At 39.6% G+C, this 24,428-nt stretch overlaps 2 protein-coding genes across 5 annotated transcripts in view; one reads left to right on the top strand and one right to left on the bottom strand.

Annotated features, from left to right (window-relative positions):
* DROSHA (drosha ribonuclease III) overlaps positions 1–1,497 on the bottom strand; it is a 119,729-nt gene extending 118,232 nt beyond the window's left edge. For all 4 annotated transcript variants that reach the window (XM_058175250.1, XM_058175252.1, XM_058175253.1 and 1 more), the window contains exon 1: positions 1,388–1,497. The gene's annotated coding sequence lies outside the window, so the exon portion shown is untranslated. The remainder of the gene's footprint in view (positions 1–1,387) is intronic.
* Positions 1,498–1,624: 127 nt separating this feature from the next.
* On the top strand, positions 1,625–22,632 carry C3H5orf22 (chromosome 3 C5orf22 homolog). Its single transcript, XM_058175254.1, has 9 exons — positions 1,625–1,999; positions 2,942–3,087; positions 6,421–6,570; positions 10,509–10,965; positions 14,604–14,666; positions 15,333–15,454; positions 18,550–18,616; positions 20,079–20,218; positions 22,283–22,632. Exons 1-9 carry the CDS (start codon positions 1,895–1,897, stop codon positions 22,437–22,439), a joined length of 1,407 nt encoding a protein of 468 aa, XP_058031237.1. The 5' UTR covers positions 1,625–1,894; the 3' UTR covers positions 22,440–22,632.
* The last annotated feature ends 1,796 nt before the right edge of the window (positions 22,633–24,428 follow it).

Raw genomic sequence — 24,428 nt, 5'->3', positions numbered from 1 at the left:
AGCGCTGTCCGAAGACGTCTCCATGGTCATGTGGCTGGCATGACTCAACGCCAAAGGCTCATGGAACGCTGTTACCTTCCCACCAAAGGTGGTCCCTATTTTTCTACTTGCCTTTTTTACGTGCTTTCAAACTGCTAGGTTGTCAGAAGCTGGGACAAATAACAGGAGCTCACCCCATTACACAGCACTAGGGATTCGAACCACTGAACTGCCAACCTTTCTACTGACAAGCTCAGCGTCTAAGCCACTGAGCCACCGTGTCACCACATTTAGATAGTATCATCTAAATTATTGAGCTGTGATGGCACAGTGGTTAGAATGCAGTATTATAGGCTAATTCTACCGACTGCCAGCAATTCAAACCTGGCCAACTCAAGGTTGACCCATCCTTCCATCCTTCTGTGGTTAGCAAAATGAGGACCCAGATTGTTGGGGGCAATATGCTGACTCTGTAAACCCTTAGAAAGCGCTGTAAAGCAATGTGAAGCAGTATATAAGTTTAAGTGCTAGTGCTTCTGATATATCAACTATTACTAATTATGTAAGTTTATTTTGAAATGGGTAGATGATTATTCCAAACATAAGCACCATTTATTCATACTTGCATTCACTGCACATTTGAAGCTGCTCACCTATGAGCTTTGGTGCTTTCTCCTTGGTCTACAAATCTACGTATAATCTTTCAAATGGCATGTCTAGCATTTGCAGTAATATCTTAAGCAAAGACTCAACCACTATCAAACGTAAATAATAATTCATAAGGGACTCTTTTAAGGATTTTGCAACGCTTAAAAATATTTACTAGGAAATAAATCCTGCTTATCTTTTTGGAATTTGTTTCTGGCTGAGCATGCTTAAATCTGCGCTCTAAATTGTATTACACTTATTCGTTTTAATTCAGAAAATATCTTGTTCACCAATTGTTTAGTTTATGCATATCTTTTATTATCTTTCGGTAACTCTAGGATACTTTGATGGACAGTTCTTGGCTTTAACGTCCAAGTAGATTATACATTTGATTGCTCTCTGTCTTACACGGGGTTTCTCTTTTAAAGACCTCCATCTTTTCAAAAGAAAAACAAAACGCATGGTTATTAAGATTCCTTGTTAACTTCGTGAGATTCCGGTTTTAAACCGGCGAGGGGCAATAAGATAAGCAAGTTGAAAATTGAAAATTCCAAGGGTTAAATATCAGTGGAGCTACTACTCGCACTATATATTTCCGACATCGTGCAGAGCTTTTAAATAAGAAAAGGACAAAATAACTGCATTCACAAACATTCTCATCTTCCACCAGAACAGACGACCCAGAAAACCATCCAAATCCCGCTTAGCCCCGTAGAACCATTACCTCCCTATCAAGAGTCCCGTGCAACTTTTATTTTACCTGGAAACACTCTTTTTGACATTCCACAACGCAAAACGTAGATACCGGCAAAGACAGAGAAAATGTGCGTATAAAAAAAACAAAAACCTTTACACCGGAAGAAAACACTTGGAAGGAGGAGCGTGCATGATATCCAAACGGAAGCTCCGGGGGAAAAAATGTTTCTTTTTCTAGCAAAGGAGAAAAGGGCCAGGGAAACTGATGTTTAATTAGTTAGTGATTAATAACATTACAATATTTTGGAAATTCCTGGCAGCCAAGATTCCTTGTCCTAAAAATGGAATAATCGTTGCCCATCCTCCTCCCTCCTTTCCTTTCCCAACATGCCTAAGTGTGTCACGTCTAGACGCGTCCCCCGGTTCTCTTTGGAACGCGATCAGGGTTAGAAGTCCGGTCTTAGAACGTCGCGTTTCCCAACATTCGATGCCCTCCTGCGCTGAAGATCTCGGCGTTCTATTTTAGAATCTTCGATGTCCCGAGCATTTTGTGACCTATAAACTGATCAAAATGAGTAGCAGCGGCGGCGGGGAAAAACAGGGCGTTGGACAGGAGAGCAGTTCCCTCCGCACGTACCCGAAGTTGCCAGTTTGGGTGGTGGAAGATCATCACGATGTAAGTCAAATGCCGGTCAGCAAATGGTTTCGTCACCGTTCGCTAATGCGCGGCGTTGTGAAATTAGGGGAGCAGCTCCAAAGAATTCGCAGGACTGGTTTGTTATTGAGTCTAAGCAGTTGAGGTTGAAAACCTAAAAGACTTTGTGACCACTAGCTCTTTGCCCTACGCAAAGATGCTTTGATCACAAGTCTTCTCTCTTAGCACACACATACACCCGGTTGCTCTTATATGGTCCCCAGCCCAAGAATGGAAACGTTCCAATTTTAAAATAGTATTTTTTTCCCCTTACACTGAAATTAGCCCACGGTGGCGTCAAAACTGTCACCCTTTATTAACTAGTAAGTCTGGAAACCTGGTCACCTGACCTGTTAGGCGTGTAAACACAGGTGTGTTAGGTAAATCTATAATCACTTTCCTTTCTAAAAAATATTTATAAAGCAATCAAGACTTTTACTAGGAAAGTCTGGTTTTTCCCTGTAGAAGTTCAGTTTTAGCAATAATCTGGAATATTGAGATTTTCTTTTAACCTAGTTCAAGCTGAAGAGGAATGTCCTTGCATTTTTCTGATTTAACATTGTTCTGAAACACGGTTTTAACTTTGCAGGTGGCAGCCCTGTTTTTCTTCACTCTGGTGTCTCATGACTATAAATGATTTTCAGGCCACCTTTATTCCATGAATAGCAGTTGAACTTGATAAGAGCCTGAGATCTTTTAGTCAATTCAAGATACTTGGTATTTAGGACTGTAGTATTACTTAGGAGCGAATTTTATTGATCTTGGGTGATGTAACAGGGAGTAAGAACTTTGCTGCTAAGATGATTGGGACAAAGCCAATTATTTCCAGGGCACCCCTGTCCTTCTTTCTTGCAAACCTGATGAATCATAAAGTTTATCCATAATTTTTTGTGCCCTAAAACATCTGCAATGGTGTCATTTCAGGTTCTTCCCTTCATTTACCGAGCTATTGGCTCGAAGCACCTACCTGTTAGCAACATCAGCTTTGTTCATTTGGATTCCCACCCAGATCTCCTTATTCCAGTAGACATGCCTGCAGATACTGTGTTCGACAAAGAAGCTCTATTTAGGTATGATGATGCTGTTGTGTTGCCTGGGTAGGATTTTAGCTTAAGTGAGCATAGAACTGTTAGCTGTTGGGGAAGTGTTTTCTAAGCCTTGTTCCTGGACTGCGCTGAAATTACATAGACGTGACAAAAAACTATTCAGCTCACAGTACATAATCAAACAAGTAATTTGGGGCAGTAGTGGGATTCAAGTAATTTAACAACCGGTTCTCTGCCCTAATCATTTCTTCCAACAACCAGTTGACCAAACTGCTCAGAAAGTTAACAACCGGTTCCCTCGAAGTGGTGCGAACTGGCTGAATCCCACCACTGATTTGGGGGCAAAATCAGGGGTGAAATGCAGCAGGTTCTGCATAAGCGGTAGTGGAAATTTTGAGTAGTTTGGAGAACCGGCAAATAGACTCTGGCTGGTCCCAGAGTGGGGTGGGAATAAAGATCTTGCAGAATCCTTCCCCTGCAACGCCCACCAAGCCACGGCCACAGGACCGGTAGTAAAAAAAAATTGAATTCCACCACTGGGTGAAATGTTTACATTCTTTAAGCTATATGATTTTGTGTATGTCTTGTACCTAAATGGCCGGATGGGGGCATCTGAAGTTTGTACAGTAGAACCTCTGGTCACAAATGCTTCTGACCATGACCAAATCGAGTTCCCACCAAAAAATTCACAATTTTTTTTCCCTTTCCACACCATTTTATTTATTTATTTATTTTTTGTAAGCGCCAAATTTCCAAACTTAGATTTGGGTCATGACCAAATTGGTTTGCAACCAAAGTTATGGAACGAATTATGGTTGTGACCACAGGTTCTACTGTACTAACAATTCTACTTACCTAAGACTTAGTATATAGAACTAGCCATCCTGCCCTTCATTTCTGAGAAGTCAGTTCTGTTGCTATGTGGAGCAACATAATTAAGTCCCAAAGGGGCTTTTTTAAAGAGGCAACTGGACTTTCCGGTTTTTCTTTGAAGGGGTTTCAGTTCTCATCCAAGAAGCTTGTTCAGCTCGGAAGAAGCTTCTTGGATGACAAACGAAACGTCTTTAAAGAAAAACCAGAAAGTCCAGTTGCCTCTTGAAAAAAGTCCCTTTGGGACAACTCTGACCTGGATGACTGAGAATCTCCATAAACATGATGAAGTTTGTACATCATTTAAGAAGGAAGCCCCAAAATTAAATGAGGGTGGACCACAGAATGCCAACTGATAAGGTAATAAGGAGAAAGGAATGCCTTGGAACCTAACAGCTGAAAAATAGACAGTTTTAACAGGAACAGAGTTGGAAGGGACCTTGGAGGTCATCTAATCCAACCCCCTGCTCACGCAGGAGACCTGTACGAGGGATTCGAACCGCTGAACTGCCGACCTTTCTGATCGACAAGCTCAGTGTCTTAGCCACTGAGCCACCTAGACAGGAGTACTGAATACTGCAATGTTTTTCTACAGGTCCTGTAATTTTATGTTCTAAGTATATCAGAATGCTCAAAGAACCGGGGGGTTTCCAGAGTTTATAAAAATGTTTTATAGAAAGACTGCGCTACAGGGAGATGAAGAGCAAATGGTTTGCCTACAGTACTAGCATGCACTACATACGATGTATCTATATCTATATAGGATGATGAATAGAAACACCCAGAATGCAACATTTTATGGTAGGATCCTGTTGCTATGTACAAGTAGTCCTCGATTTACAATAGTTCGTTTAGTGACCATTCAAAGTTACAACGGGACTGAAAAAAGTGACTTCTGACCATTTTTCACACTTTGAAGCATCCTCACAGTCACGTAATCAAAGTTCCGACGCTTGGCAGCTGGTTCATATTTATGACGGTTGCAATATCCCAGGGTCATGTGATCACCTTTTGCAAGGTCAGTGGGAAAACCAGATTCACTCAACAACCCAGCTTACTAACTTACCAGCTGCGGTGGTTCACTCAACAACTGTGGCAAGAAAGGTCATAAAATGAGGCAAAACTCACTTCACAAATGTCTCACTTAACAACAGAAAGTTGGGGGGGAGTTCCATTATGGTCATAAGTCGAGGATTGCCTGTATTCCATACCTCAGTTTCAGTTTTAAGGGTTTTAAATACCAGGGCCATTTGAAAGTGTAAACCTCCGTCTTCATGCATGGTGAGTAAACCCAATTTATATTTGCAACAATTTTCTTTATTCATGTCCACTTCGGTAGATCTGATAGGGGGCCAGATTTCACTTCCAGATAACATGTACTGATAGAGGTGTAGGCTATAGCAATAGTTTTTACATTTATATACTGCTTCACAGTGCTTTACAGCCCTCTCTAAGTGGTTTACAGTGTCAGCGTATTTCTCCCAACAATCTGGGCCCTCATTTTACCAACCTTGGAAGGCTGAGTCAACCTTGAGCTGTGAAATTATTGGGTGAATAAAGCTTCCTTCAGTGAGCCTTCATTCTAGGCTACCAACCTTTCATCTGCACGTTGTAGGACAATAAAATCACTTCAGGTACTTGACATTCTTATCTCTGTCTCCGCAATTTCTAGATAATGAATACAAGGATTCATTATCAAAAGGATGTTAAATATAAAATTTAAATGTATACTGTGCCGTATAGCTAGATTTGCATGTGGGAAATTTACTAGGAAATGACATGATAGCAGTGTTCCAGGATTTAAGAGGGAGTCATGCAATGGATGGAGAGAAGCAACCTAGAATTAAGGAGAAGTTTCCTGACAGTTAGAGCAATTAATCCCTGGAACAACTTGCCTGCAGACATTGTGAGTGATCCAACACTGGAGGTTTTTAAGAAGATATTGGACAACCATTTGTCTAAAATGGTATAGGGTTTCCTGCCTGAGCAGAGGGTTGGACTAGAAGACCTCCAAGGTCCCTTCCAACTCTGTTGTTTTGTTTAGCAACGCAATATCTCAAATTTTAATTTCCTGGATTCAGAACATAGTTTATGTTGTTAGAAGTTAGATCTTCTTGGCTATACATATCTGTACATTTTAATATTTATCTATTAGAGGGGGAAAAATACCCTCTAATTTCTCTAAAACCTCTAAGTTAGCAATTTATTGAAGAAACCAAATGGTTTCTGCATACTAAAGCAAGAGAGAGGGAGAGAGAGAAAGCTGCTGTTTCTTAGTTTTTTAAAAAATATTCGAACACTGTACTTCTGATTTTGACTGATTCTGATTTTGTATCTAACAAAAGCATTCTAATATTTGTTAAGAAGGTTTATTTTGTATGGGCAAGTACGTTGCCAATACTCGTTTTTTTTATTATTATTATGACATCTGTACTCAGATTTCTCGAGTATATTTCAGCCCATATTTATCCTTTTTTTCTTTTACAGTGAACTAAGCATTGAAAACTGGATTATGCCTGCTGTTTATGCTGGTCATTTTTCACAAGTCATATGGTTACATCCAGTTTGGGCTCAGCAAATAGAGGAAGGAACTCATCATTTTTTGGTGGGCAAAGATGCCTCTACTACTACAATAAGGTAACTAAGGGAATGTGTTTCTTGCAACAAGATTCCAATAATTTGTTTTAGAATGTGTTTGCGTGTTTGTGCTTGCATGTGTATCTGAGCTAGTGTAGGTTATTCTATTATTTATTAAATTTATCTGCCACCCATGTCCTTTACATAAGAGTCCCAAATAAACTTCAGAAAGTATGTATGGCTTATTCAGTGTCCTAATGGCCGTTAATAAGACCCAAACTCAGGATTAGAACAATTGCAATCCAAAACATTTTTCATCCATCCACAGTTTATTATATTTTTGCTATCTTTGTACGTTGTCTGTTTCTCCTGTGCTGTTTATATTCTTTCCAATCCTGTGGAATATTAAAAAGAAATTATAGAAACGGGCTCAGGGGACAGCAGAATAACTATCTGAATGAGACCAAACTTGATGTGGCAAGAGAAGATGGAGAAAGAAAGATCCAAGTTCAAACATTTACTCGGTTTGGCCAAGAGATGCAGACAAAAATATTTCAAGAACAATCTTCCAAAGCATCTCTATGGAAAAAGCCTTTGAGCAGTGATTCTAAACATTTCTGATTTTTCCATTCTAAACTTCCTCTCCGTCTTTCTCCTGATCATGTGACCTAGAACAGCGGTCCCTAACCTTTCCCGACTTTGCGGACCGGCAGAGCCAGGGGGAAAGAGGGGCTGGTTCCGGTCGGTGCAAGTAGAGATGCACGCACGTGTGCAGCTCCATTTACACAAGTGTCAGGCACGCACACTGCTTGCCCAAATGGAACTTCACAGGCAAGCATCCACCGTTTATCCACCGCTTGTGTGGTCCGGTTCCAAACTGGCTGTGGTCCAGTGGTTGGAGACCTCTGACCTAGCATGTTGAGACTCTAGAAAGAGTGCAGAGAAGAGCAATAATGATGATTAGGGGACTGGAGGCTAAAACATATGAAGAACAGTTGCTGGAACTGGGTATGTCTGTTTAATGAAAAGAAGGACTAGGGGTTACATGATAGCAGTGTTGCAATATCTCAGGGGCTGCCACAAAGAAGAGGGAGTCAAGCTATTCTCCAAAGCACCTGAGGGTAGGACAAGAAGCAACAGGTAGAAACTAATTAAGGAGAAAAGCAACTTAGAACAAGGAGAAATTTCCTGACAGTTAGAACAATTAATCAGTGGAACAATTTGCCTCCAAAGGTTGTGAATGCTCTAACACTGGAAGTTTTAAAGAAGAGATTGGATAATTATTTGTCTGAAGTGGTGTACGGTTTCCTGCCTATGTGGGTTGGACTAGAAGACCTCCAAGGTCCCTTCCAACTCTGTTACTCTAAAATTCTAGAGTATAAGATATTCAATCCGCCATATGCTTGTATAGATATTATATGCACAAACCCAGATGTGACAGAAAGGAAGAGCAGACACATACGAAGAAGCAAGACCTACACAACAGCCTGAACAGATTTTCCCAAATATATATAGACAAGATATATGCTTATAAACTATTTGTTGTTGTTGTTCAGATCATGTCCAACTCTTCACGACCCCATGAAAATATCAACACAATCATATTGAATATGTTACTTCTTTATGGGGAAGAAAATAAAGGTGTTTTATATGAATATGGCTAGTAAGAGTTGGAAAGAATTTCAGAAGCTGTGTTTTTTTTCTATTTTATTTTTTTTTAAAAAAACAGAAGTAAGTTATGTATCTGTACATGATTATACAAGTGGATCAAATTTCATCCAGATTTTAAAGGAACCTCCAAATTGGATAAGTAGTAGTTCTTTTAAAAAATACTTTTTTTCAGAATTTTTTTTTCACATGAATTTCATGACTCTTACTACCATAATGGGAAGGCTCCCATTATGGTCCTAAACCAAGGATTATCTGTATAGCATACTTAGGAAGGCTTTTTAAAAATACAACCTCTGAGAGCCCTGGGCGTATAGTAACAATTGTGAGCAGGGCCAAACTTTTCTTCTTGTTTTGATGGGGGTGGGTGGTTTTCTTTTAAAAGGAAAATGTTACGTAGCAATCTTGCAGAGACTTAGCTCTTTGATTTTCTTTGTGTTTTGAGGGGGGAAAACTACACAATAATTTTGCTTGCGGGAGGAGTAGATGGTTACAGAGGCCAGTCCGGCCATAAGTTGCCTGTCCCTTTTTTTATATTGATAGAAATAAGCTAACAATAACAATAAACTTTTATTATTCCCAGGGTTACAAGCACAGATGCTTACTTCCTTTCTGATGGTCTCTATGTCCCTGCTGATCAGCTGGAGAACAAAAAATCTTTACATCTGAATGTGTGCCTTGTGAATCCCTCCAAAGCGTCTAGTGATTGGGAAGGCAACCAAGCTCCACGTTCTGCTAAGAAGTGCAAATTAAGCGTGCACGACACAGGCGATGCCTCTTCATCAAATGACTCCGCTGACCCGACCCACAGTTGCACAGTTGAACTGTCTGATGGCTTTGGAAAGAGAATCTCTGGGCATGAGAAGCCGAGCAATTCCCAGGTTCCCTCTGCATCTGGTTCCACAGGAAAACACCAGCATCAAATGTCAGAACTTGCTGGAGACATTCTGCAAGTGCTGAAGAAGGGCACTGCTTTTGTTTTAGATATTGACTTGGACTTCTTTTCAGTTAAGAATCCTTTCAAAGAAATATACACACAGGTAACTATCCAGCTGCAACACCAATCCTGCCCATCGGTTCTTTTTAAAGAAGACCTATTTCAGTAGGTATTTCCCCCTCCCTTCTTAGTGTGACATTTAGTTCAGAATCTTTGCTACTGTCGTGTCCCACTCCTCCGCTGACGGCCGGGTCAGGGAAATCCGAATCAGGCTTGCCTCTGCAGCTCTGCCCAAAGTCCTAGCAAAGTCCTCAGAGCAGGCAGGAGACCAGAAAGTGACTTCAGCAAGATAAGTTCGACTTTGCCTGACTCAGAGACTGCCAGAAAGCAGATCCTTTATATAGGCCATAGGGTGTGGCTCCATGACTCAGCACTCATTAAGGCCTGTGCCTCCCTTCCTTCTGTTGCCTCCGCCTATCCAGTCTTCTGATGCGAGGGTCACTCCAATCAGCAGCTGTTGGAAATAAACTTTCCTCAGGCTCACATGCTGTGGAGGAGGGGGAGGGGTCTAGCTGCTCCGTTTGCCTGGGCATGGAGCCAGGGCTGGGGCCAGGGGATGCTCCCTCCTCTGCAGCCTGCTTGGGCATGGAGCCAGGGCTGGGACCGGGAGGTGCCCCCTCCTCTTCAGCTTGTCTGGGCATGGAGCCAGGACTGGGGCCGGGAGGCATACATTCCTCCGTGTTCGGGAGCAGATAAGAAGGCCCCGGCTGCTGTGAGAGCGGGCAAGACACAACAGCTACTGCCTTTCCTATTCACAGTATTTGCCCAAAGCAGTTTGCAGTGCAGTGTTAAAGCAAAACAGCAAAACAAGAAGCAGTGAAAGAACGGAAACAAACAATATAATAAAAAAAAATCATTTAAAACAACAGAATGGGAAACAATCTAGCATTTAAAATACACTTTCTTAAAAAATACTTTTTTTCAGAATTTTTTTTTCACATGAATGTCATGACTCTTACTACCATAATGGGAAGGCTCCCATTATGGTCCTAAACCAAGGATTATCTGTATAGCATACTTAGGAAGGCTTTTTAAAAATACAACCTCTGAGAGCCCTGGGCGTATAGTAACAATTGTGAGCAGGGCCAAACTTTTCTTCTTGTTTTGATGGGGGTGGGTGGTTTTCTTTTAAAAGGAAAATGTTACGTAGCAATCTTGCAGAGACTTAGCTCTTTGATTTTCTTTGTGTTTTGAGGGGGGAAAACTACACAATAATTTTGCTTGCGGGAGGAGCAGATGGTTACAGAGGCCAGTCCGGCCATAAGTTGCCTGTCCCTTTTTTTATATTGATAGAAATAAGCTAACAATAACAATAAACTTTTATTATTCCCAGGGTTACAAGCACAGATGCTTACTTCCTTTCTGATGGTCTCTATGTCCCTGCTGATCAGCTGGAGAACAAAAAATCTTTACATCTGAATGTGTGCCTTGTGAATCCCTCCAAAGCGTCTGGTGATTGGGAAGGCAACCAAGCTCCACGTTCTGCTAAGAAGTGCAAATTAAGCATGGACGACACAGGCGATGCCTCTTCATCAAATGACTCCTCTGACCCGACCCACAGTTGCACAGTTGAACTGTCTGATGGCTTTGGAAAGAGAATCTCTGGGCATGAGAAGCCGAGCAATTCCCAGGTTCCCTCTGCATCTGGTTCCACAGGAAAACACCAGCATCAAATGTCAGAACTTGCTGGAGACATTCTGCAAGTGCTGAAGAAGGGCACTGCTTTTGTTTTAGATATTGACTTGGACTTCTTTTCAGTTAAGAATCCTTTCAAAGAAATATACACACAGGTAACTATCCAGCTGCAACACCAATCCTGCCCATCGGTTCTTTTTAAAGAAGACCTATTTCAGTAGGTATTTCCCCCTCCCTTCTTAGTGTGACATTTAGTTCAGAATCTTTGCTACTGTCGTGTCCCACTCCTCCGCTGACGGCCGGGTCAGGGAAATCCGAATCAGGCTTGCCTCTGCAGCTCTGCCCAAAGTCCTAGCAAAGTCCTCAGAGCAGGCAGGAGACCAGAAAGTGACTTCAGCAAGATAAGTTCGACTTTGCCTGACTCAGAGACTGCCAGAAAGCAGATCCTTTATATAGGCCATGGGGTGTGGCTCCATGACTCAGCACTCATTAAGGCCTGCGCCTCCCTTCCTTCTGTTGCCTCCGCCTATCCAGTCTTCTGATGCGAGGGTCACTCCAATCAGCAGCTGTTGGAAATAAACTTTCCTCAGGCTCACATGCTGTGGAGGAGGGGGAGGGGTCTAGCTGCTCCGTTTGCCTGGGCATGGAGCCAGGGCTGGGGCCAGGGGATGCTCCCTCCTCTGCAGCCTGCTTGGGCATGGAGCCAGGGCTGGGACCGGGAGGTGCCCCCTCCTCTTCAGCTTGTCTGGGCATGGAGCCAGGACTGGGGCCGGGAGGCATACATTCCTCCGTGTTCGGGAGCAGATAAGAAGGCCCCGGCTGCTGTGAGAGCGGGCAAGACACAACAGCTACTGCCTTTCCTATTCACAGTATTTGCCCAAAGCAGTTTGCAGTGCAGTGTTAAAGCAAAACAGCAAAACAAGAAGCAGTGAAAGAACGGAAACAAACAATATAATAAAAAAAAATCATTTAAAACAACAGAATGGGAAACAATCTAGCATTTAAAATACACTTTCTTTAAAATACGTTCCCAACAGCTCAGGCATTTTCCTCTATGGTGAGTTTACTGACGGGTTAAAATTCAAACCAGGAATCTTCTAAATTGGGTATGTTTTTTCAGTCAAGGGTTTTTCATAATACCGTATTTTTTGGAGTATAAGACGCACCTTTTCTCCCCAAAAAAGAAGGTGAAAATCTGGGTGCATCTTATACTCCGAATGTAGCCCTGCCCAGCTTCTCAAACGGAGGTTTCAGAGGCTGAAAAAAGTATCAGAAACAAAGCTTCAGAAAAGAAGCCCCCAAACAGAGCTTCAGAAAAAAAGCTTCCAAACAGAGCATCAGAGACTTTTTTTCTGAAGCTGTTTTGGAGGCTTTCAGAGGCAGAAAAAAAAGTTTTTTTCTGAAACAAAGTTTCAGAAGTTTCAGAGGCAGAAAAAAAAAGAAAAAGAAAAAAGAAAAAAAAAGCAAGGCATGGAGCTTACAACCAAGGAACCTGTTTCTAAAATTCACCTCTGGGAACAGCTGATTGGAGGTATTCTGTGAGGCCGATCCACCTGCCAATCAGCTTTTTTCTTCTTTTTCTCCCCAAAAACTAAGGTGCGTCTTATACTCTGAAAAATACGGTAAATTGCATGACTATCTTTATACCTTAAGACTGAAAATTGCCAGAAGATTGTTGCAGTATGGAAGCTCTTAGGATACCAGTCTTCTAGGCTTATTTCATTCCATACTATTACTCCCAAAAGCCAGTGTGTATCCACCAACTATCCTTGGCCCTTTTACCGCTGTTTCTAGCTATTCCTTTTTACTTTGAAGGGATTCCCCCTTTTTCCTGTTGCTTGTTTTGTTTTTTGATAAATCCTGAGGTCAACTCAAGCCTCTTTAGATCTCTGATGATTATATAGTAATGATAAACTCAGCACTCATTTGAAGACTTCAGCTTGTTACTTGCAGTCAGTGTATAACAAACCTATAGTCTGGATCCCTAACATAGCTCCTCTGACTATTGGGTGTATGTGAAATTATCTGTCTTCAAAATCCATTGTGCAGAATCTGAGCTGCGTTCCAGAATTTTGAGTATAGAAGAAAATCTGCTGTTCTTGGCTCAAAAGGAAACATCACCGTTGCTGGTAGCTTTGTTATAATTTTTCTTTGCTGTTGTGAATATTAGAAATTTGATTGACTGTATGTGTAGTAGGCTGAACGTCCATCAGAGCACTAGCAACAGCAACCAGGACCATGGTTCCAGCATGGGTTCTCCTTATGGAACGGTATTTAAGTCTTAAATGCTATTGCTGTGGCTATTATCAGGATCTCCTTTTGAGCAGTCATGTTTGATGGATTGTCAGAAGGAAAAGAGGCACAGATTTGGGCTCAGCCAAAAGCCTAGAAGAGAACAGAATAGAACAGAATTTTTTATTGGCCAAATGTGATTGGACACACAAGGAATTTGCCTTGGTGCATACGCTGTCAGTGTACATAAAAGAAAAGATACGTTCATCAAGAATTCTAAGGTACAACACTGAATGATAGTCATAGGGTACAAATAAGCAATCAGGAAACAATATCAATATAAACCTTAAGGATACAAGCGACAAAGTTATACAGTCATAAGTGGAAAAAGATGGGTGATGGGAATGATGAAAAGATTAATAGCAGTGCAGGCTTCCAGATTATTGCTGCTATCTGAGTAGGAAAGTGTTTTTGAGGGCATATGACATAGTGCAGCCCAATTGCTCATTTGAATGTCTGTCTGGTCCTTGTACTGAATTGCCCGGGAGATAGTTACTACTGCTTCCCACTCTACCCTCTACCTCTTCCCTTAATGTACAGTAGTAATGATTCCTCACCCAATAGTTCAGACATGATAGCTGGCAGGTGTATAGAAACCTTGCATTCAGTTTCCTCTGCCTGGTCACTGATGTACATATAAGCTATACGAACTGGGCATTCCAGTGCAAGACTGGCATTAGAAAAGGATTAATACCAATAGCACTTAGACTTATATACCACTTCACAGTGCTTTACAGTCCTCTCTAAGCCATTTACTTAGTCAGCATATTGCCCCCAACAATCCTGGTCCTCATTTTACCAAACTTGGGAAGATGGAAGGCTGAGTCAACTTTGAGCTGGTCAAGCTCGAACTGCTGGCAGTCAGCAGAGTTAAATCTACAATACTACATTCTAACCACGACTCATTAAATCAGCTTTGGGGGGGAGTATGCTTATGATTTCAATAGATTATTTAACAAAGATACTTTTTAGGTTAGCAGTCTTCCCACTAAATATGAGATAGCTGTGGTATAATTCAAGGTGCCAGTTATCATGGCTGATTAGGGAACAACTAAGTATCTTTCTATCCAAGATACTTGTAAAGAGTTCTCGCTACCCACAAAGATAGGAGGATATTCATAGGCAAGCATTTCCAGCAAATTTCCGCCCACCAGATATAAGGATGGTGGATTCAAAATAATAAAAAACTGCTGGATTCAGCTGGATAAATCAAATTTTAAAATGTTACAATGGAATTCTACATGGAAATTTATAGGTCTCTGTATATGGAAAAATCCAGAATAACTGTGATCTTAGGCAGTTTGGTTTTGACATAAATGATAGAGAAAACATCTAAAACAAAAACAAAGCATACATTTGATGATGCATGTTTCTTTTTTTTACAGGGAGTAGGGGGAAATTTCCTATAAACTGAGTTTAGGGCAATAAATGGCATTTTGATTAATGGCATATACCTTGCAGTGTGCTATGAATAACCTTTTTTGTTTGTTTATTTATACAGGAAGAATACAAACTCTTACAAGAACTGTACAGTTTTAAGAAGCCTAAAAGCAATTTATCGGAGGTAGGAAGTTTGTGATTCTCAGTAGAGAATGGCGGAGGTTTTTCCTCAAAATTGCTTATCTCAAGAAGAATATAAGATGTTTGGAAGAGAAGTGATTGGAATGGGGGTATTGGACAAAGAAGGGATGACTTCTTGGTAGCGCTTTCATATGATTCTCAGAACGTGCTCTGGAGCATGACTAAAACCTATCTCCATTTCCTTAAAGCAGCCAGTAACCCCAGTACATCACTGTTTTAAAGAATGGCCGCTAGTACTATATTCACCTCAAAGGAGATTTTGGGGAGTTGATTCAGAAGGATTTTGGAGGGGCATATTGATTAATTTTGGAGCGACGCAGTGGTCTAGAGGGGAAAACACTTGGCAGGTTGAGAATTCAATCCTAGGCGGCAGCAGATATTTTTCTATCAGGGCACAAAGAGAAAATATGTGCTGTGAACTCCGCATAGGCATTGGGAAAGGCGTCCGGCCAGTAAGTGCTCAGTTGCACTCAGTTTTCCCGACTCGAAACAAAGGGATTAAAGAGTTGGAGAAAGAAAGAAAAAATTCAGAAGGAATATGCAGTGCCTATATCTACAACAGCAAAAATATACCTGCATTTTCTCAGCTGCGTAGCTGGTCTTCCGGCGTCACATAATTGCTTAGTGCTTTCTGCTTTTATGTTTGAAGGACGAGTTGGTCGACTGTGTAGAGAACCGCACACACCAGCTGGAAGATCTAGAAGCAGCTTTTGCTGATTTATGTGATGATGACACTGAAGAAAACCTGAAAAGATGGGCTGCAAATCCTGGGTATTGTAATTGAACCCTGTTCCTGACTCTAAGGCTACCACGAACTAGACCAGCATGCCAAAAGTGGGGGGGGGCATGGGGGGTCATGCACGTATATGCCCACACCCATAATGCAATGCACCCTGCCCCCTCCAGAAAGCCTCTAGAGCAGCGGTTCTCAACCTGTGGGTCGGGACCCCGTTGGGGGTCGAATGACGATTTGCCAGGGGTCACCTAAGACCATCGGAAATATGGGAAGTATACTTGCGAGTCGAAGAATCGCGGTTGACTCCACAAGCCAGCTGCAGGCTCTTCAAATCGCTAGCCGAATTTGGCTTCAGGCGCGATAAACTTAATAGGGGAGGAGTCTCCGCTTTAATGCCTCCGTCCTCAAGGCAATCGCAAGCAGTTCAGATCGCTAGCCAATACGGCTTCAGGCGCGATAAATTCAAAACAAAAATAATTTTATGGTTGGGGTCGCCACATCGTGGGGAATTGTATTAAAGGGGTCGCAGCACTATAAAGGTTGAGAACCACTGCTCTAGAGCCTGGGGAAAGTGAAAAACAGGTCTTCCCTACCCTCCGGAGGCCGGAAATAGCCTGTTTCCAAACTTCTGATGGGCCCGGAAGGCCCAAAAATCAGCTGGCCGGTGCACACATGCGTGCTGCAGCTGAACTAGGGCAATGCTCGCATGCCTACCAATATGGCTCCGTGTGCCATAGGTTCACCATCACGGAACTAGACTTTTAAAGAGATAATGCTGGGGAGTATACAGACACTGAAAGGTATAACCTTTCTGGGAACTCAGTTATTTTGGGTGATAAAATAACCTTGATGAATTTTTGCTAGAATTTTTTATAACCATGCAAGACTTTTTTTTTTTTCATATCAAGTCTACCATCCTGCATCAAACTTCGTTTATACCACTTTCAGAATATTGGTTATTTCCATATTTAATATCTGTTCCTTCTACAGATGATACCTATAATTAAAAAGGATAAAAATTTGGAAGATTGGCAGAGTGGGATTAATAAATTTATATGGCAGGGTAAAAAGGCGAGGGTTAAAATGAAAATAATACAGGATTCACGGGAAAGAGGTGGTTTAAGAATGCCTAATTTTAAACTATATTATGAAGCAGTAACCCTCTCAGTAATAAGTGACTGGTTTAACTTAACAGAGGAAAGAATTTTGAATATAGAAGGTTATGACTTGTTATATGGATGGCATGCGTACTTATTTTATGGAAAAAAAGTGGATAGGGCTTTTAAGAATCATGTGTTGAGAAGTGCTCTTTATGGTCTGGAATAAATATTCCTATAAATTAGATTATAAGATTCCTATATGGGCGAGCCCTAGACATGCAATAGAGAATATAAATATAGAACAGAAACAGGAAATGATTACATATAAAGAACTTTTGTATGCTGAAGGAGGTAGATTGCAATTAAAATCATTACAGGTATTAAATGAAGAAGGGAGGAATTATACTTGGTTTCAATATGGGCAAATAAGTGCTAGATGGAAAGAAGATCAAAAAATTGGTATAATGCAAAGGGAGGAAAATTTAATAAAGCAAATTAGAAATCAGACCCAGGAGCATATAAAGAGATTGTATAATGTGTTGCTTGAAATAGATTCGAAAAGGATTTGGTAAAGGATTGTATGATAAAATGGGCACAGAATATTCAGGAACCAATAATGTTGGAAACATGGGAGAAAATTTGGGTTAGAAATGTTAAGTTTACACAAGCACAGAATTTAAGGAAAATTTTTATAAGATGTTTTATAGATGGCATTTAGATCCCAAAAAATTATCATGTATGTATCCTAATATCCAAGCGAAATGTTGGAGGTGTGATTGTGATGATGCTACATATTTTCATATTTGGTGGACTTGCAAGAAAATTAAGGTCTTTTGGATAAGAATTTGGTGGATTATTCAAAATGTACTGAAGAAGAAGATAAAGTTCCTGCCACAATTTTTCCTTTTGGGAATTATAATGGATTGTACAGGGATTGAGACTAAACTGATTTTGAACTTAATAACAGCAGCAAGACTGTTGATTGGACAATACTGGAAGAAGAAGAGATACCTACAATAGAAGAATGGATATTGAAAGTTATTAACTTGGCTGAGATGGCTAAAATCTCAGCGCTTTTAAAAGACAATACGCAGGAAAGATATTTAATTGAATGGAAAAATGGATTGATTATTTACAAAACAGATATCAGATTAAGAAATATCAGATTGCCTTTGAATAATTAGAAAGTTATTTTATGTAATGGGGAGGGGGTTGGGAGACGAAAAGATTTGGATGTGGTTATTTGGATTGGACTTTACCTTGTGATTGACCCGGGAAGCCGGGGGTGGGGGAGGGAGGGGGATGTTTTGTTTTTTTTTTTTTTTGGGAGGGAGGGGGAAAAAAGGGGGAAAATGTTTTTGTTTTTTTTAAAACTCTTTCAATAAAAAAAAAAAAAAAAAAAAAAAAAATATCTGTTCCTTCTTTTAGCCAGTACCATGTAAGTTTCCACAATAGCTCTCACAATAACAAGGTATAAATAACAAAAGAGAGAAATTAAATATGCACAGATAAGTCTGTCAAGGATTACAGCCTGTTCAAAAAATCTTTGAAGGCAGAAAATATTTACCTGAGTTTTTTAAAAGCTACTGATTACCACGACAGTTTAAAGCACAAAAGCATGTTTTTAGGTAGAAATAGGACAGATATCACCACCAACACCAAAATCCGACACTTTTTAAAAAAATACATTTCTTTTTTTAGTAGGAAATAGATTTAAATAGTGATGCTAAGCTATACAATTTGTCCATATTTTAGAATAAACCAGGCCTAGCTATAATTTCCCAGGAACTTAAGTTATTATTATATGATACCTTAAAAGAGAATGGTGCTTCGTCCTGATGCCAAGATCTACTTTGCTTTTTCTGGAAGAATTCTGCAGTTGTCATTTTAATGTAGTAAAACTTTAAAAAATAGAAATTCGTAGAGTGAAGGGTATTGTATATCATTGTTTCTCCAGCTTCCTTAGAGTTTATGCCTAGAACATTTCCTCTTTATATTAATTGCACTATTTATATTTTAATTCGATGTAGAATGAAACCTCTAGTTCAACTGGTGCGTAGTTTGAAAGATCGAATGGGAACTCCAGATTATGAGATGGTAAGCCTATTCTTTTTATTATTATTACTATTTCCAGACCATGATACTGTCATGTAGATAGTGACCCACAGATATTGGTTGCATTATAACCTGTGCTTCTCGCAACAGGACTAACTTTTCACTTCCTTTGCATTCATTCAGCTGTAAGATTAGAAGTGGAAAATAAGTCAACCATAATTTAGTGTTCGCCGTTAAAATCTGCAGTTTTGAAACGGATGATTTGTTTGAAAGAACTCGTGTTCATAAACCAAAGTCTAAAGTTGGCTTGTTGTTGTTAGTTGCGAAGTTGTGTCCGACCCATCGCGACCCCATATTAGCTTAATTTTGGCAAACATGCTTATTTCTCAAGCAAACCATTTTTAAAGCAAGCATAGTAAGAATTTGTTCAGAACTGGGTTTGGTTTGGTTTGGTTTTCTTAGCTTGTTTTATCTTTCTATTTCTGTTTTTTTTAATCTACTTTTTTTATTATTGCAGATAGAACTCGACTTACGACCACAATTGAGCCCAACATTTCTGTTAAGTGAATCTGAGTTTCCCATTGACTTTGTCAGAAAGTTGCAAAAGTTGACTACATGACTCTGGGAAACTGCAACCATCATAAATATGAGTCGGTTATCAAGCATCTGAATTTTGATCACATGACCATGATGATGCTCCGATGGCCATAAGTGTAAAAAATAGGCATAAGTCATTTTTTTTTCACTGTCGTCGTAACTTTGCATGGTCGCTAAATGATCTGTTGTAAGTCGAGGACTATCTGTATTGCTCTGTTTTGTGAGAACACAAGGCACTCTAAACTTTGTGTGCTTCGTTTGATTGAAACCAAATAATCTTGGGACATTCCAATGTATCGTTCGAAGCAAAACGATTTGTTCTGAGATCTGATCTGAAATTTTCCTTGAGTTTGAAAGAAGGATTGTAAGGGGGAAAGGACCAAGTTCTTTTCCATCGAGGTACAGTATAAACATGGATTATGACATTAAATATATCTAATTTACATGATTTTAGACCTTATATTGAAATACGTCAAGTATTCTTGCCGAAATTAGCATTCTCTAGTTCAGGGGTCTCCAACCTTGGCAACTTTAAGCCTGGTGGACTTCAACTCCCAGAATGCCCCAGCCAGCAAAGGGAGTTAAAGTCCACCAGGCTTAAAGTTGCCAAGGTTGGAGACCCCTGCTTTAGTTGTGCCCAAATTGGCATTCTGCAGATGCAACATCAACAGTTGTAATCATCCTGGCTGGAGATCCTTGGGAGATCAGGTCTTAAACCCTAGAGAAAGACAGGGGAGGAAAAAAATGGATCTAATGTCATTACCTGACAATGTAATCAGAAAAGTGTTTTAACATCTTTTAAGGATTTTCTCTTATTATCTATACTGAATTTGCTTTTGGAATTTGCTTGGAGAGGGAGTTCTTGAGCAATGCACTAACAAACCAGTGTGTGTTATTCATTTCTCAGGTTCATCAGGCCGGCCTTACGTGTGATTACTCAGAAATACCTCATCATGTTAGCACGGAAGAGGAGATAGAGAGTTTCGTACGGTCGATACAACATCTCTTGGGAAGCTTACCGAAACCAACCCTTGTGACCATAGCCCGGTAAGTTTCATGTTTTTAAATATAATTTTTATTAAAACCTTTTTAAAAAGGAGGTTAAAAAATCAGTACAAACTAATATACAGAAGAAAAGAGAAAAAGAAAGCATGGAAAAAACAGAAAGTGCAAGAAAAGAAATTTCTTGCAATTTAAAGAAAAGAAAGAAAATCGTTCCAAGCAGTGTGTTCTCATATTTTTAAGAAACCCTTCTCTCTTTCTCTTTCTCTTTCTCTCTCTCTCTCTTTCTCTCTTTCTCTTTCTGTTTCTCTTACTCTCGCTTTCTCTTTCTCTCTCTCTTTCTCTTTCTCTCTCTCTTTCTCTTTTTCTTTCTTTCTCTCTTTCTCTTTTTCTTTCTCTTTCTTTCTCTTTCTCTCTCTCTTTCTTTCTCGTTCTCTCGTTCTCTCTCTCTTTCTCTTTCTCTCTCTCCCTTTCTCTCTCTCTGTTTCTCTGTTTCTCTCTTTCTCTTTCTCTCTCTCTTTCTCTCTAAAGTTGTGTCACATACTCTTTTTTCTATGATAAATCACATTCATGATTTTATACAAAAAGTCCATAGGAGGTTTCTAGTCCCCAATAAACATAGATAGTATTTTTTTTATCCAGTTAAGAAAGTTAATTTATTTGTCTCTGTCAATTTCACCAACCATTCTTCCATAGTAGGTAGTATCAAAATCTTTCCATCTCTGTGCATATAATAATTTCACCACAGTAATCGTATATTGAAGTATACTTCCAGGGCTTTTTTCTAACTTCTAACTAACAATGAAGACTGTATCTTCAATGCCACTTGATACGCTGAACATGCCTCACCCAAAATGCTTCTCTAGGCTTAGTAACCTAGGTCATATTTTAATGCTAAGCCTTAATTAGCTTTGTTTTGGCTTTGAGTGATGCTTACAATTGTATGCTGTAGCTTCCACTATCGTAAATTCAATATTCTGATTTAGTGCAGCATGGTTTAACTCTGATTTAACGTATTATGAACTTAGTGGTTCAAAAGGTGTAGATGTTGCAGATTCAAAGGAAGGAGATGAAATAGCATTTCCATTTACTTAAAAATAAAAGTAGTCAGAAATCGAGCACAACTTCTAATGAGAGATGGCATCTGTAGGTCTCATAATATTTGGGGATATTTGGGATATAAAGAAAAGAGAAAGCATTTTTTTTATAGAGAAAAGGGAAAGGTATTTATAGAACGGGGGGGAAAAAACCCACATCTACTGTAAATGCATTATGCTACTGGTTCTTGACCACTTGGAATTTTGCAAGTATGTTTCTTAAGGTTAACTGATAATTCCAGGTAGCATTTCAAACAATTAGCAAATGGAGCCGAATGAAATATTCAGGTTAGAAATGGGCGTTAATGAAAGATGCTCAAATAAGCATGTAGGAGATGCTGTCAATGGATTTCATTTGAAAGCTAGCTTTCCTCCTTGTAGTTTTTGCCCAGCCACTGATTGCTCAGCTTCGCTTCCCGAATTGTCCAATTATTAATACTTCCATCTTTCAATTCTTGAGTAAATGTCTGGCTGAGAAACACTTGCATAGTCTCCAATGATGTGGAAACGAAGCACGGCGATTTAAGCATAGTATAGCCAGGCAAACTGACTGAATAAGCAATGAGCCTATCATTTAAAATGCTATTTTGGCAATGAAAGAAGACGATAGCAATTATTTGAAGTATTTCATTATTTTGCCCTCAATTTCTAGTCAGCTGCTAAGATGTCACTTCGACCCGAGTAGCTGCCTGGCTGAAATCTCTGGAGTTCCAGCTAACCAGTTATATGTTTCAGGAAACAGAAAGAGCTAGCATTTCCATTTTAGACCAGGCCACCCTGAGATTCTTTGAAAACTTGTCTGAGCTACCCCATTGAGAAGATCAATGGGACAGAGGGTGGATTTTTTTTTTAATCATTGCAGGCTAAGCTTTGTGGGGAAATAAGGAACATTTGCACGAAAGCTGCAAAACGAAGGGGGGAAAAATAAGGATGAAACTATACCTTTGAAGATCAGCAGGAAACATTGCTCTTTTGAAATAAACTTAAAAGTCTTAAATGTTGGTGTTCCCAGATCCAGCTTGGATGACTACTGTCCTGCAGAGCAAGTTGAGTTCATACAAGAGAAAGTCTTGAACGTACTGAATTTGGCATATGGCACCCTGGATATTCATTTGGAATACTTGGAAAACGCAGATCCTACTGGAACAGAATGTTCATCTACAGCATAATCAACCTGGCTGTAGTCTATGGATGTTAAAAAAAAAAGAGAGAGAGACTTTGATATTACGAAAGTATTGTGCTTTGCTTTCTATGGAGTGGTATTCTTAAAAAAGTATTTTAGGAAGCTGAATTGGCTATGTAACACTTATTGATCATACTTGTAAGCCAAACCATTTCTCTTTTTTAAAAAATTGAATTGTTTTTCTGCTATTGTTGTGTAGATTATTATTTTTTCCATATTATTTTGCTTCAGAAGGTGACACAGAAATTTGGATATGGAAAAGCTAGCAGAGAAAATTAATTTTCCTTCTGTTTGTATCTGGTTGCCATAAAAACCTTAAAAAAAAATCTGTCAGATTCTAAACCTGTATGTTTTAGGAATGTAAAAAACAACAATATTCAAATTCAATCCACTTCAAGTTGAAAGAATCCATCCTGAGATTGAAGCGCGCATCTCCCAAATGTGAAGCAAGATTGTCTCAAGCGTTTTGAAGCCGTTTTCTCTCAAAGCAGGATATTTTGCACTCAAAATATAATGGTTCCAAGCTTTCAGAATGCCTGCCACTGGGAATGGTTGCTTTGCACCTGAAATTGGCATTACAAACTTGAAATGGAGGTTTTCAGGTTCAAACCCCTCTAATGTATTTTCAAGTACTGTATATACTTTTTTAAATTTCTGGAATATGCTACATTGGATGGCAATGAAAGTCCTAGTATTATCACCCACTGTCTTACAAATCTTAGGTTAATGATTCTTAATAAAATTGTCATATTAAACAGAGAACTTAATTATCAAGATTAATAATAATAATTTATTACATTTATATGCTGCCCAACTCCCGTTACAGTCGTGTGTGACTTCTGAATGAAATGGTACAGAATTTAAAGCCTGTCATGATTTTGTTGTGCATTTGGTAAGCCAGGAGCCTTATCTACTTCCTTAGAAACAGGTACGAGGGGCTCAGGGAATAGTGGGTGGGTAAGGCCAGAAGACTAAATACCATATTCAACCGGAACTTTCAAAATACAAGTGAAACCAAGGCAGAAGATACAACCTAGTGTTATGATTTAATTTCCCTCTGACCTTTTGCACTTTCAAAATCTATATCTCAGTCTTCTAGAGCAAGTGTGAGGAGATCAGGGGTCAGGAGGTACTGTTTTTGAGAATTAAAAAGCAGTGGATCCAATTAGGCTTGTAGTTAAAAGCATTCCTATCCTTGGCTGGGACCATGGGGACCTCTTATTTAGCCCCACAGAAGTGCTCTGCCAATGTCTATAGTAGTTAGTGTTGAGTCAGCATCAACTTACCTTATAATTTACCATTTAAGTGAAATATTGTTACTAGAGAAAAATATAACCAGACTGTCACCTTCTGTTAAAATTACTATTCCATACACCTTATTTTTTTTTAATGAAATCTGATGGATATTACTTAGCTCAATTGTGCTAAAAAGCTCTAACAGCTGTTTAAAGTTTCAGAGAGCGAGAATTTTCTCAGCAGTCTGTTCAAGATTCTGGTACATTTGAACCGCTCTGCAAATAAAGCATGTTCTCTTTCATGGACCTCATTTACAGTACTCTCCTGAAGTATGTCTTCTTTTCCCTTCAGGATCAGTTCATACTGTATATTGAGGTTCAAAGTAGATCCATTTCTAGTTCTCTCTTATACTAAAAGTGGAAAACTGATGTTCCTTGGTCTGATTCAGAACAACTGCTGAGTTTAGCATAGGCTGTTGACAGAAATGATCTCTCTTATCCTACAATTGAATAATAAAATTATGGCCTTTGTCTACTACAACTGTGATCCTATTAGATATGCAACTGTCAGTCCTCCCAGGTAAATCAGGCAGAAAACAGGATTAGATGAACTAATTCTTACTTTATTGTGACACTACGTTAACAGAATCTTGCAAGTCTGAAGGCACAAACTTCCCTCAGGCCATTTTTAACTTCTTAGTTCATTAGTGAAGGTCCTTCTTAAGTTTATTTCTTCTGAC

The sequence above is a fragment of the Ahaetulla prasina genome, chromosome 3 (genome assembly GCF_028640845.1).
Source record: "Ahaetulla prasina isolate Xishuangbanna chromosome 3, ASM2864084v1, whole genome shotgun sequence".
NCBI lineage: Eukaryota > Metazoa > Chordata > Lepidosauria > Squamata > Colubridae > Ahaetulla > Ahaetulla prasina.
Note: the sequence above shows the minus strand (reverse complement) of the source record. Positions and strands in the feature narration are given on the sequence as shown.

Coding starts and splice junctions, on each gene's coding strand:
- C3H5orf22 (XM_058175254.1), top strand. CDS start 1,895: ATGAGTAGCAGCGGCGGCGGGGAAAAACAGGGCGTTGGACAGGAGAGC. Junction 2,000..2,941: donor TGGTGGAAGATCATCACGAT/GTAAGTCAAATG, acceptor GTGTCATTTCAG/GTTCTTCCCTTCATTTACCG. Junction 15,455..18,549: donor AGATGGGCTGCAAATCCTGG/GTATTGTAATTG, acceptor AATTCGATGTAG/AATGAAACCTCTAGTTCAAC.